The following is a 12,813-nucleotide window of genomic DNA, read 5'->3' as shown; positions in this document are numbered from 1 at the left end:
TGCTTGAAGTTTATAAAATCATTTCATTTGCTTATTGCTGAAATATCATCAAACATCAAAAACCAAATCATTTAATTTTTAAAAAGGTTTTATAGGACAATAATTGTGCAGAAATTCAAAGGGTGTACAAGCTTTCACAGCAAAGAACATTAAGAATAATTGCTGATATAAGTGTTTGTGATACTTTGTAATGAAGAGCATAGTTTTATACTGTATACACATCTCAGTTCTTTAGTAAATCATGAATAAAAAAAATGAATTGGAAGTGATAGCCTGCTGAAATAAAACAATCACCATTCTGAGAGAAATCGGCTCTGGACTATTTCTGTAATCATTTCACCCAGTGACGCTACAGTCACAACCATACACATACAAAAAAAAACCCAATTTATGGGCATAGATGCATCTGGATGAGTGTCATTGAGCACTGACGAGTTTCAGTTGAAAACTTCGGACGTTTTGCTGCAACCACTACTAAGATACAAAATTATCAACATAAAACCTCCATGTATTGCTCACTTGAAACTGATGTAATTACTAACCAGCTCGCATCAATCACTGTAGTGTAACATGACTGTACGTTCGAAGTGACTCTGTCAAACATTTCGTGATTGCACTGTCAACTGTAAAATGTCAAGTTAAAAACCATAAAATACATCAAGGTAGAGATGTATGTAGTGTTTAGAAGGTTCCACAATAGGAAAGGAAAGTACGTCCAGATCTCATGTTCTTCAAGGCAAGAAGCAGCACCCTAGGACCAGTCCACTCCACAATTGGCTGGTGTTGGTAGAGGTGGGTTCAATGGACAACGAAAAACCAAACTTCTGGGATTCAGTTACGTTTCTTCTGTCGTGCTCCGACTTCCTCTTCTGTCTCTGGAAAACACTGGAATCCAATCAGCATTCCTATGACAGAGAAACCTAAAAAAAAAAAAAATGAAAACAACACACATTGAGATGCTATTAGGATTCTTTTAACATTAATAATTTTTTTTTCACTAAGAGACGGGAGGTGTCATCTAAATTTAACTTTTCAACTCTCCACAGTCTTTCAACTGTGAAAAATTAGGGCATTTATTAATAGTTACATTTTTATTATTTAAGGCATAGTGTAAAGAGCCATACTCACTTGCCACAATGAGAGGTGCCATGACCCCGATAGTCAGAGGTGCAGTTTTGTAGATAAAAGCTTCAGACAGAAAGTGGCCCAGCGCCAGCACAAACGTCCATAAGGTGATGTGATACAGCCTGCAGGCAACAGCATGGCACACTGTAAGAATGTAATATGTTGACTGCCAAAAGAAATAAGGTGCAGGAAGTGAGAAGCTGTCTTACGTTCGGTTCTGGATATCAATGGCACAGGCGCAGCGAATGATCGATGACAGCAATGTCCAAATACCAAATGTTCGAGCCTGGAGACCATTCACTGCGGAAACGGATGGAAAAGGAAAAATCAGCGAGGCCAGAGTTTAGAAAAATGTTAAAAAATATCATGATATAGCCATCTGTATATCCCATGGCTGTTATTACTGTAATAGAGAATCGGAAGAGAGCAAATCTGCCTCATTTCAACTCATTTTATTTACAAAAAATGCAATAAGCGCCTGATCAATTAACCTGCTGGGCCAATATTAGAGGCCGATATTAGCTTATCACAAACACTGTATAGCTTTCAGTACGTGTATGATTAGGTCAGCTGATAAGTCATAGAAGATTGCAGTAATGAAATGTCAAAGATGTCATGTTTGGGGTCATTTATAGACGGTGTCACTTTTACATTGTCCACCAGAGATAACTGACATGGGGACATGTTTCTTAAGAGTAAAATGTACTGTTAGTACATATCTTTGATTCTTTAAAAACAAGATTGAAGGTACTCAAATAAAAAAAAAAACCAACAAAAAAAGTATATCTGCCACTACTGAGTATCCTTGTCAGATTTTTTAAAAGCTCACTAATACTGCATTGGTATTGGCTTCAAAAATCAAGCATTGCTGAGGCTCTAATACTGAAACTGTTGTCACTGATTGTTTCCATACCTATGACATACCAATGATATGATACTGTTGCTTTTGGCCTAATGGATTCAGTATCACATCCCACTATATTTGATTATCCTAATAGTATGATATACAGCCTAAATCTTGTCTTAAGAGCTGCATTACTGGTGATACGAATTTCAGACGTATGTTTGCTATTCAATACTATTTTATAAACTTGTGTATATGTATTTTTTGCGGAATCGTGTCACCAACTCCTGCACACTTTCGTGACAGCGGCAACATCATGCTCGGCTAAATGTGAGAAATGCGGCGCTACGATATTTAATGTTGTCAAGCCGCGGTGTCCATCAAGTTTTGTCAGCTCTGCTCACCAAACTCCGGCGTGCCCGTGTAGAGCTTCTCTGACAGGAAGCGGTGGTCTCTGAAACTCTGCACGGTGTTTCCCACCGCGATGACGGACACCATCACCAGCCAGCTCCGCAAGACGTTCAGAAAGCGACTCATGCTGTCTGTCTGTCTGTCTTGTCTGTCTTGTCTGCGAGACGCACCTGTCAGAGTAGACAAGTCAGCCTGTTCAGTGCGGCATACACAGCTTCAAACTACACGACAGTACAAGTGCAGTTGGCTGCTTATGTTATACAGACCGACTGACAGATGTCTCCTGTCTTCAGACAGCGCAAAGAGAGCGTTTATCAGCTAGCTAACGTTGCTATAACCTCGTTAATACCAATGGCGAGCGTATTATGTTAAAAAGCGACACGAATGGTGCATGTATTTACCTGGCGGTGTCTACCAAACTATACTGTGACCATGCTCCTGACAAAAAACGCAGGTATACTACATGTAAAACGATAAATTGGGACTCAAGACAACCGAGTGTGGTGTCATATTCACAACGGTGTGTCTTTCAATCTTGGACTGTGGGGTTGACCAATAAGAGAGCTCAGGGAATGGCTCCATCCAGTCGGACCATTGATATGATTGGCCCCAATCAAGATTTTAAGATTCATCCCACTTTCGTTCACCAACCAATAGAAAACAAAACCATCCGGTCACCTGTAAACTGTACGCTAGGCTGCGATAACAAAGAGTAGACATGGAGCGAGAGAATGGTCTGTGGCTGCTTGTGTATTCGTTAAATCTGGTTCGGCAGGAGTGAACCGCATTTTAGTTAAGAACACATTGTATGTTGTTAAAGTAATTCCACGTGTTTATAGTATCCTTGAACTGTACGTGCTACTTGTAATTGAATTCAGTAACACAATTTCTGTCTCTCGACTGTTCTCGATTAAACACTGCTGTCGAAAAAAACACCCATAGACACATGCATTATAAGCAATTCAGTTCAGTGAGCCATAATACGTAGGCTCATTCGTTAATTTTAGACCCTAGTTTAATTTAACGTACACGTTGGCGATCATTCTACGACTACACACGCTATTTGAGATGAATTCGACGTATTAGACTGGAGACATGAGCTTTTTCGTGGTTTGACAGTTACTGTAACGTCCACAAAATGTCCCGTCACTGGTAGACGCGGCGCAAAAAAGGAAAAAAGTTGTCCGCTAGTGCGCAGGCTCATTTCTCTGTTGCTACTCAGTTGTTGTAGTTACCAGGAAGATTAACCGCGATGATTAACTGGCCCTGGTGATACCAACTAGCTAACTGTTAGCAGGCTGCATAGAAATAAAGGCAAGTTGATTTTGGTGTGTATTTATATGGCATTATCAAAACGTCTACGCAGTCGGTCTTAAACTAGGCAGACTCTACCTTGTTAGCTTCCCTTACCCAAAGTAGCATTTCAGAAACCTAAGTCTTATTTAGCTAACGCTTGTTGGGCTGTCTGTCTGGGTTTAGTCTCAACGTCCTACGTCTGTTTTAACGTTAACAAAGCTAATTTCACTGCCACTCTAGGTAGAGCTAGAAAACAGCTGTTGTCAGCTAACTGTGCGCTAACTGTGAACCACTGACCACCAACGTGGATGTTATTATAATATTTTGCATGAATGGACTGGCGTTTAAATGAGCCGAGCTATTCACTGACTGATGTTTTTGCAGTTGGAGGTTTTAGTTGCCATGCTAAAACCTAGACACTTGATCCCAGGAAGATCTCACGGGGCAGCTTGTCCCCTTTTACTGTGAAGATGCCAGCTGTGACACGGGATAAGGAGGACTCTGAGTCCTCCTCGGAAGACGAGCAAGAGTAAGTACAAGTATGCAGTTGTTCAGACTACCGTGTCTCCTGTAGAATCACATGATAGTGACTTCGGTCTTCTGCAGTCAGCTCCAGATATGTGCTGTTAAAAGCTCAGTAGTGTAAAAACGACATCCTCTACTCCCTATCATGAATACAATCATTTGCCTCTAAGCTTGAAGTTAAATGAGCAAAGCCCCAACTCTGAGGTCATTTTATCTCTCTATTGTCATGTTTTTGGAGCCTGTGTGCTCATTGTATAGCACGACCAAAATCACAACAGAGCCACTTCAGTGCTGAATTGCCATTTCCTTAAACTTGAATTATTTGTTACTATATTATAATACACAGTATTTGTAGAATTCATCAGTCTATGCGATTAGCATTGCTTAAAACAATGTGGAGATTTGGGCAGTGATTCAGAGGTCTGGAACCAGACTACATTGATGATACCATAAACCAGAATGTTTCCTAGGGTGCTATCATAATCATATAGCAGAATTTTTAAAATACTTAATAAATATTGTTTCATTTTTTGTCATAGGCACCTTTCTTTGAGTATTTTCTCTTTTCAAACAGGCTCCTTATTTAATACAATGTACACTGTTTTCATAACTGTGATATAGACGGTTAATAACTGTGGGGATGAGTAGGATATTGTCCCTGCAGCCTGTGGACTTGGCTGTCTGAATTAAGAAGGTCTCCTTCAGTGTCAGTAAGGTTCTTAACCTACTGATCCTTCTGGTGTACCTCACCAGCTTTATCTCTAAATACAGTATTAATGTGACAACATGCTGGACCAAAGCCTTTTTCTTTTTTTCCCCCTGATGTACCGAGGCCTTCGTCGTTGCAACTTGCTATAGTTTATTGAATGTGTAATGTAATCTATGCAGGATTACAGAAGATGTCCTGAGCCTTGTTTAATAATTTATGCCAAAATACATTTAGACCAAATTAAGCCTTCAGGTAGCTTTCATTTTTCATAATTGATGAACATTAAACTGGATGAGAGCATCCAGCCTTAGATCATAGTTGTAAATAGTTGTGCTTTGTTACCTTGTTGGGGCCAGCTAATTCCTTCTTAAGATATACTTAGTCACACCTTACTGAGAGACACTGTGCTTGGTTTTAGGCTAATTTACATCTCTTGAATTAGTTAGGATTCCTTAGTATTAGGGTTTAACCTCTCGGTGACCAGTGCTGCTTTTACTGACAGGGCTGTTATTATTATTATTAAGACGTGTGATGATCAAAAATATCTCCCTCCTAAAAGTACATCTCTTCCATTACAATAGTAATACTGTTTTTTTTCAAGGGAAGTTGTTTAACTGGGGCTGTACACCCTTTCCCAGTTGAACAAACACTTGATTTCGGCCAATTTGATCTGTTTAGCTCAACTCTGACTTAAACGATCTTCACTTTTTTATCAGACGCAGTTGATAATAATTTACATTAATGTGATGTTAAAGTGGTAAAATAGGTCAACCAAGTTAAATAACACTAAATAATACAAAGGACAACAAAGTATAGTAGTACTGGCAAATCTAAGACGCACAAAGAAGACATAAAGACAAACCCATGAAAGTGCATGTACAGGAGGAAACTTACGTGGCACAAGACTACACATCGTTTTCCACAGAGGTGTTAAAATACTCTTAATACTTCTTTGAGATCAGCCGTTTATTGTATTTGATAAAAGCAAAAATAGAATGAAACACATAATCACATATAACGTACAGATTTCCAGACCAGGATTAAGGGTATTGTTAAATGTGACATCATCATTGTTGTTTGTCCAATAAACTTTTTATTTTTAATTACTTCATAAATTCAGTAAGCATTAAAGGACTGAGACCTGAACGTGTTTTTAAAAAGTATTAATTCATCTGCATATTTTTGCCAAATGTTTGTAACTTAAAAGATCATACTATGCTATCACAGTGATAACAATTTGAGCTTTTATCCAAGATCTTCACATCTTGTGTGTATAGTATCTCAATAGTCTTGATGGTGGTTTATGTTCAAATTAAACAACGTTCTTAAATATTACCAAAATAATTTATTTAAGGGCGTACAGTCAAGCCACCACAGTGGAAAAGATATCTGCTGTATTGTCTGACATACCTGGATAGTTAAGCAAGGGGCAGCAGTTGTTTACATGCCTCCCCCCGTATCAAGACCGGCCGTGCCTGATTTAGGTCTGCTCCATCATCATGCCACCTTATCTTATTTGTAGTTGTAAGGCAGCTGTGTCTGGTACTATCAGATAGCCTGCAGTTTTACAAGGATATTTGTCAGTATAGTACATGGGATTGTTATTGACCAGCACCACCTGAAAGTGTGTGTGGTTCTGTCTTCATCTGCCTGACTGAAATAAACACTGTGTCTGGATAAATTCCTGCAGCATTAGGTAAGCTACCCATGTAAGTTCACATCATCAGGGAATAAACGCTAAAGATTATAGGCAGTGAAGTGAACCCTGGCGTGCATCTCCATGACATTGTCACTGAGACTGCGTGTGCTGTGTATTTCTACAGATAATTTGAAATTTGAGTGGTTTGGTCTGATTGAGAAGATCTCGAAAAATCTACCTCGTACGAAGTTATTATTCTGTGTCTCATCTAATTGTTTGTCCACTAGCGACCATCCTTGCATTGCGTGGAGCGGCCTTAGCAGGACGATCCCAGTTCTCTTGTTTCTCCCTGAAGCTGCTGTTTCAAAAGATGGGAATATCTGCTCTGTCGGAGGTACATTACAATTTGTTGAAGCCACAAAATGACTATGTATGAGAAAAGTAATAATAATATAACTAAGTTTTGGAGCTTTTAATTAGTTGAATACTAAGAAAATTTTATTGCCTCAAATGGGTTTCATTTGCTTAGAGCGATACAACTTGGCCTTCAAGATTGTGCGCACAGAGAGCCGTCTGGTACGAGGAATACTCACCAATCATGGATTCCATGAGGTAATGTTCTTTACTAAATCATGCAAATTTAAAAGATTATCTTAAATCTTGCAAAATTTGATTGTTTTTTAGAAGCACGTGTTATTTATGCACATGCTCTGCTGTGTAGGATAGGGGATAGTAAGGCTGTTTTTTTTCTTTTTTTTCTTCCTTTGACTGATAATGCCGATGTCAAAGCCTGGGAATGCACCCATGGAAAAACACAAAATGACCTCAAGAGCATTAATCCTGTTTCATGAGGGCACACAATCCCCATTATTGCTCTTTCCAAGCAGTTACAATTAATTCCGTTTTTATTTCATTTCAATGCTTCTTGACTCCCCCTAACCCATCATCAAAGGCAGATGAGTGTCTACCACAGCCTCCACAGAGCCAAACCTTAATAAGCCTTTATTGCAAACATCTGCCTCTTCCCAAGATGCTGAATGAATGGTCATGTGAATTCTGCCTCCTAACGAATTGTTGGAATAAAACAAAACAAAACAAAACAGATAACATAATATGATAGCGATGAAAATCTTTGAGTTGGCCTTCCTTTTGAGAAAATGTCCAAAAAACAGGCTGTATCTCTCCAGGTTAGTGGTAGAGCATGATCTGCTTCTTAGATGTGATCTAACGGAGCTGTCATATGTGATGGACATCAGAGTATAATACTATTGTTGGTGACTGGAAACTGAACGAAACTCAATTAGTATCAAGATCAATTGCAATACTTGGTTTTACACTTACATAAAAATTTTTTTTAATGATTTCTTGACAAATGTCGGTTGTTCTGTGTGTACTGAATCTAACTTACTCAACCCAGAGGCTGTCAATTGAAGTTAACCAGTGTCTCTCTTTTTCAGGTTCACCCAAATAGTAATGACTTTAACCTCATGTGGACAGGGTCTCACCTCAAGCCTTACATACTACGCAGCCTTCAAGACTTTCAGAAGGTCAACCACTTTCCCAGGTATACTAGAGTGCTCAAATGTGTGAGTGTCTTGCCACTGTTTTCTGTATTTTAAATATTACCACTGAGCCAGGCAATGTGTTTGTTGGCTACCACTGCAAAGTGCATTTAGTTTGGACCGGTGCCTCTGTTAAACATGAAATAAATCATACTGTCAGGTGGAGGGCGTTCTGTAACTGTTATGTATTCATATATTTTTGTTCTGTCAAAGCTGGCAACTGTACTGCTGGAGCGTTTTAAACTGGAACTTCTGCTTATTTCAAGGTCGTACGAATTGACGCGAAAAGACCGTCTCTATAAAAACATCCAGCGAATGCAGCAGACTCATGGCTTCAAAAACTTCCATATTGTTCCTCAGACCTTTGTGCTTCCCTCTGAGTATCAGGAGTTCTGCAGTAAGATACCTCCCAACCCACTCTGTTGATCTAAGCAGAGCTACAGTATATTTACGATATGTTTTCACATACAGTATAAATAATTTCGAATCTCAACCTTTCTTTCTGCCTTATTTCTGCCTCCATCGCAGATTGTTTTGCCAAGGACAGGGGCCCATGGATTATAAAACCAGTAGCATCTTCAAGAGGACGAGGCATCTACTTGGTCAGCAATGTGAGTTATTTTGCCCATAGCAGTTATCTCTCTCTAATAGCAATGGTTCCCAACCTTTTTGGCTTGTGACTCCTTAAAATGTAACAATGTTCGCTTGTGACCCCTCATCACAGGTTACAGGTTGTGAGATGTGTTTTTTACTTCTTCTGACATTGTTTTATTTGAAGGATTTTAGAGACCTGAAGAGATGAAAGTAAGGCCCCAACCAAAGCCCAAGATGAAAATTTTAAATAGTGTTTTTTTTTTTTAATCAGTATTGAATGAGAAGGACTTAAACAACACACTCTCTCTTTGTTTAATGACGCATGCACATGGGACAGAAACAGAAAACTAAACTCGAGAGGACGATGATACATAAGTGGAGGTTTAAACCAAGTTCTGATGCTAATTTGCATGTAAAATCTGTATGAGTAAAGTTGCGTGTTAAAGGAATAGTTTGACATTTTGGGAAATAAGCTTATTTGTGTTTTTGCTGAGAATTATGCGGGAAAATTGATACCACTTACATGTCTGTAGGACAACTATGAAGCTACAGCCAGCCGACAGTTATCTTAGGTTAACACAGATTGGAAACACAGGAAACAGCTAATCTTTATTCTAAACTAAGCTTACCAAATATTACTATAGCTTCTCTGTTTGTGTGTGAAGTTCTTTTCTAAGTTCCTTCTAATTCACATGTAAGCACAGACTCACATTAATGACAAACCTTGTGGGAGTTAACTGTAAGTATAATTACTTAAAAAATACTGTGTGAACTGAAAGAGCCAGCTGGCCAGATGTTATTTGCGTGTGTGGGGGTCTACAGATACAGCTGTCTTTGAAAAAAGGATCAACCAGTTTTTCAGGCATTAATAAGCTTTGTGGAGTAAATCACACTCTTCGAAGGCTTTTGGAGGAGCTCAACAAGGTTCTCACTCTTGGAAAACATATGCAGGATTCTTCTTCTTTTTAGTCATTTTTATGAAACAGTGGAAAGAATGTCAGAGCGATATTTGGAGAGAAAAAAGAAATACGTTCATTTTTTCGGTTTGGGTTTTCTCTGAACTGTAGCCAGCACTGAGCCCCCCGCCCACATCCCTTCTAAACTTCACCACCTGCAAGACATTTGAACCTCATTAATGACCCATCTCGCACCACCAGATTGTGTTTGTATAGTGTGTTATTGAAGGTTGACCTGCTATGACCAGTGTCATTGCAGTCTCCAACTCTTCTTGATCTGATTATTCTTTGATGTTCATGGTTAACAGCAGTGTTATATCAGTTATTTGGAATTCAGTATGTAACATTGTTTTCTATTTATTGTAACTTTAAACCTGTTTAAATCATTGTGATAAAATACTTGCATCTTCTTCTTTGTAGGCTCATTATATTGTCTTTTTATGTGTTCTGTTTGTCATCCACAGCCAAATCAGATTTCAATGGATGAAAACATCTTGGTGTCTCGCTATATTAATAACCCACTACTAATAGATGGTGAGTTGCTACAGGCACAATTTCCTTAATACTAAAGGGACTTTTTGTCAGATTTGAACTGAAAAATCTGTTTTTGTTTTGTTTCTAGAGTTCAAGTTTGACGTGAGGTTGTATGTCTTGTTAACATCATACGATCCACTCATCATCTATGTGTATGAGGAGGGCCTAGCAAGGTGAGCATATATAGGTTTTTGTATTGTTTGTGCAATTATTGGTATCAGTAGTAGCTGACAAATCGGTAATCACTGACCTTCTTCTACAATGCATTTTATATTTTACAACAAATAGACAGTACAGTAAAAGGCACTCAATAAAATATTCATTCCTAATGTTTCGACTTCTGACAAAATAGCACCGGAGATAAATCTAAAAGCTCTGGATTTTTGGATCATCTATCAGCATTTGAATAGATTAACCCCAAAGTCTAATCAAGAAGTCTTTTCTGATACTATTTAAAAACAAATTACAGACAAACTAGCGAAAAACATGGACCTCTGTTGATGAAAGTAAATCTCTTTGAGAAACACAACACATTTTATAAAAGTGATGTAGGAGGTGCTTAATATGAGACCCAGGGAAAACTAGATCTATCAAAGGATCTGAAGTTAAACATGGACATGAATTACTTTTTAAAAACTCCTCTCACACTCAGAACACTAGCTTTATCTTTGCGGAAAAAGCTGTGCATGCTGACACAAAGCGCATTCAGCGACCACGTCTTTCAAACTTGGGATTTCATATTTCACTCAGACTTAACCAGCTATGTATTTGCAGCCCATTTCATCCATTTACGTGCTCTTGTCCATTGTTGTATATATATGTTCTTCCAGGGATGAGTCGCACAGTCTTTCCCAACTGAACTGCACCAGAGCACATAAGGTGTGGTGTCGATGAGAGGATGAAATAATGTGGCCAAATTCAGAGGGCAGTCTAGCATTTCTGTTTACAGTATACTGCCTGTCTGTTGATCAGTAGATGTTCTACATGTATAGTGTACCGTATATGCACATTTGCCCTATTACTGAATTTTAGTTATAATCTGCAGCCAATGTTCTATGCAACAAATGGCAAAAATAAAGCATCCTGCAAAATTTCTCATTTAGTCCAATAACACAAATTGTGGTGTCTGCCATAAAGTAAGAAGACATACTATGCTTGTTTTATAATGGAAGGTTGGATGAAGTAAAAAATCAAAGATTGGTCAAAGACTTGAAACATCCTGTTATTTTAGGTCATTTGAGGTCATTATGCGTGACAAAGTTTTCCTGCTGTGAGTGAAATTTTGCATGTGTCATAGGAGAATTAGTTGATTCTGGGAAAGGTATAATGTGCTTTGGTAGTTTTATTTTTGTTTCGGAGCTGAGATGCTGGGTCACACTGCATAGTGGTAAGACTTTTAATAAAGTAAACTAAGTACTGAGAAAAGCATGTAACAAATTGGCTCGGTATTTAATTTTATACATGTGCAGTCTGAATAATTAAGGAAGTCTACAGTTGTTTATTATGAGTAGCTGATGCTTGTGTCTACATAGGCTTATAACAGCTTTTCATGGGTCTTGTGTAGACCCTGCCTTATTACTATGAGATCCATCATGCTCTTTATGAGGCACATGCACAGGTACTCTTTCAGTGTCCAGAAGAGGGCAGCCTCAACTTTCTAGACCAACTGCTGTGTAGCGTGGTTAGTGGTAGTGACTTTGAAACAAAGCACTCTATTGTTCCAGTTGTAGGATGTGCTCATTAAATGTTGCTGATTGTGTCATTGTTCAAAGATCATACCTTATGATTGCTTTTGTGTAAATGCACTATATTTATTGGAAGTAGTTATTTAGAGCAAGAAGAATTTATTAATCAGGCTATCATCAGACACAGGTAGGTCAGGAGAGGGTAGATGATTTGTAGAATGACTGGCTCCTCACTTCGCTGTGATAGAAGTATGTGCTGGAATCAGAGTGCCACCGCCCTGGCTTGATAATCAACTGGCAGCAATAAATCATGGCCAGTCCTGAATATCACTTTTATCTTCTCACATTCCTTCGGGGTTGTGTTGGTATTCAGGTACACAGTGCATGCCAAGGAATTCTCATTATTGCACATGTGGCATCCACTCCTCTCAAACACTGCCAGAAACTAATCTCTGCATAGAGTGCCCCTATTATTCAGTAAAGTGTCAGCCTCATCAATGTGGTCATTATGGCAGATAAATATGTTATGAAATTGTTGGGTGACGGGTTACGTTTTTCTCCTCTTGCACAAATACGCAATGTCTGTGCACAGGTTTGCCACAGTAAAGTACGACCGGACTTCAAAGAACATTAAGAACACATTTATGCATCTCACCAACTACAGTGTGAATAAAAAGAGCAGCGATTATGTCAGGTAAGCCTCATGGATGATCAACATACACTGAATGTGGAGCTGTTATGGGAAGCCTGAGTGACTCATCTATTCCTTATAACCTGAGCATTTGAAGTGCATTTCTTCCATTTCAGTTGTGATGACCCTGAAATTGAGGATTATGGGAACAAGTGGAGTATGAGTGCAGTGTTGAGGTATTTGAAGCAGGAGGGGAAGGACACCACATGTGAGTCAAACCTTTACCTTTTCCTTGTGGTTTT

General features: G+C 38.7%; 2 protein-coding genes across 5 annotated transcripts in view; one reads left to right on the top strand and one right to left on the bottom strand.

Annotated features, from left to right (window-relative positions):
- Positions 1-70: 70 nt before the first annotated feature.
- On the bottom strand, positions 71-2,525 carry erg28 (ergosterol biosynthesis 28 homolog). The gene is made up of 4 exons (XM_040136762.1): positions 2,374-2,525; positions 1,335-1,425; positions 1,129-1,247; positions 71-920 (listed from the first exon to the last, which is right to left on the bottom strand). The coding sequence occupies exons 1-4, from the start codon at positions 2,504-2,506 to the stop codon at positions 832-834; spliced, it is 432 nt and encodes a 143-aa protein (XP_039992696.1). The 5' UTR covers positions 2,507-2,525; the 3' UTR covers positions 71-831.
- Positions 2,526-3,515: 990 nt separating this feature from the next.
- The window catches only part of ttll5 (tubulin tyrosine ligase-like family, member 5), a 48,637-nt gene continuing 39,339 nt past the window's right edge, over positions 3,516-12,813 (top strand). For all 4 annotated transcript variants that reach the window (XM_040136578.1, XM_040136577.1, XM_040136579.1 and 1 more), the window contains exons 1-11: positions 3,516-3,694; positions 4,061-4,205; positions 6,837-6,943; positions 7,079-7,161; positions 8,007-8,113; positions 8,378-8,508; positions 8,640-8,722; positions 10,126-10,195; positions 10,284-10,368; positions 12,473-12,574; positions 12,688-12,779. In XM_040136578.1, the coding sequence (XP_039992512.1) occupies positions 4,147-4,205; positions 6,837-6,943; positions 7,079-7,161; positions 8,007-8,113; positions 8,378-8,508; positions 8,640-8,722; positions 10,126-10,195; positions 10,284-10,368; positions 12,473-12,574; positions 12,688-12,779 (919 nt within the window). In that variant the 5' untranslated portion in view covers positions 3,516-3,694; positions 4,061-4,146. The remainder of the gene's footprint in view (positions 3,695-4,060; positions 4,206-6,836; positions 6,944-7,078; positions 7,162-8,006; positions 8,114-8,377; positions 8,509-8,639; positions 8,723-10,125; positions 10,196-10,283; positions 10,369-12,472; positions 12,575-12,687; positions 12,780-12,813) is intronic.

The sequence above is a fragment of the Xiphias gladius genome, chromosome 10 (genome assembly GCF_016859285.1).
Source record: "Xiphias gladius isolate SHS-SW01 ecotype Sanya breed wild chromosome 10, ASM1685928v1, whole genome shotgun sequence".
Classification (NCBI taxonomy): Eukaryota; Metazoa; Chordata; class Actinopteri; order Istiophoriformes; family Xiphiidae; genus Xiphias; species Xiphias gladius.
The sequence above is the reverse complement of the archived record's forward strand: the minus strand, read 5'-3'. Positions and strand labels throughout refer to the sequence as shown.

Bases quoted from the DNA above. Each gene is read 5' to 3' on its own strand.
- erg28 (XM_040136762.1), bottom strand. From the start codon at position 2,506: ATGAGTCGCTTTCTGAACGTCTTGCGGAGCTGGCTGGTGATGGTGTCC. The intron at 1,248-1,334 runs GTAAGACAGCTT...TGTTGCCTGCAG, and splicing joins ATTGATATCCAGAACCGAAC to GCTGTATCACATCACCTTAT. The intron at 921-1,128 runs GTGAGTATGGCT...TTTTTTTTTTAG, and splicing joins GGCACCTCTCATTGTGGCAA to GTTTCTCTGTCATAGGAATG.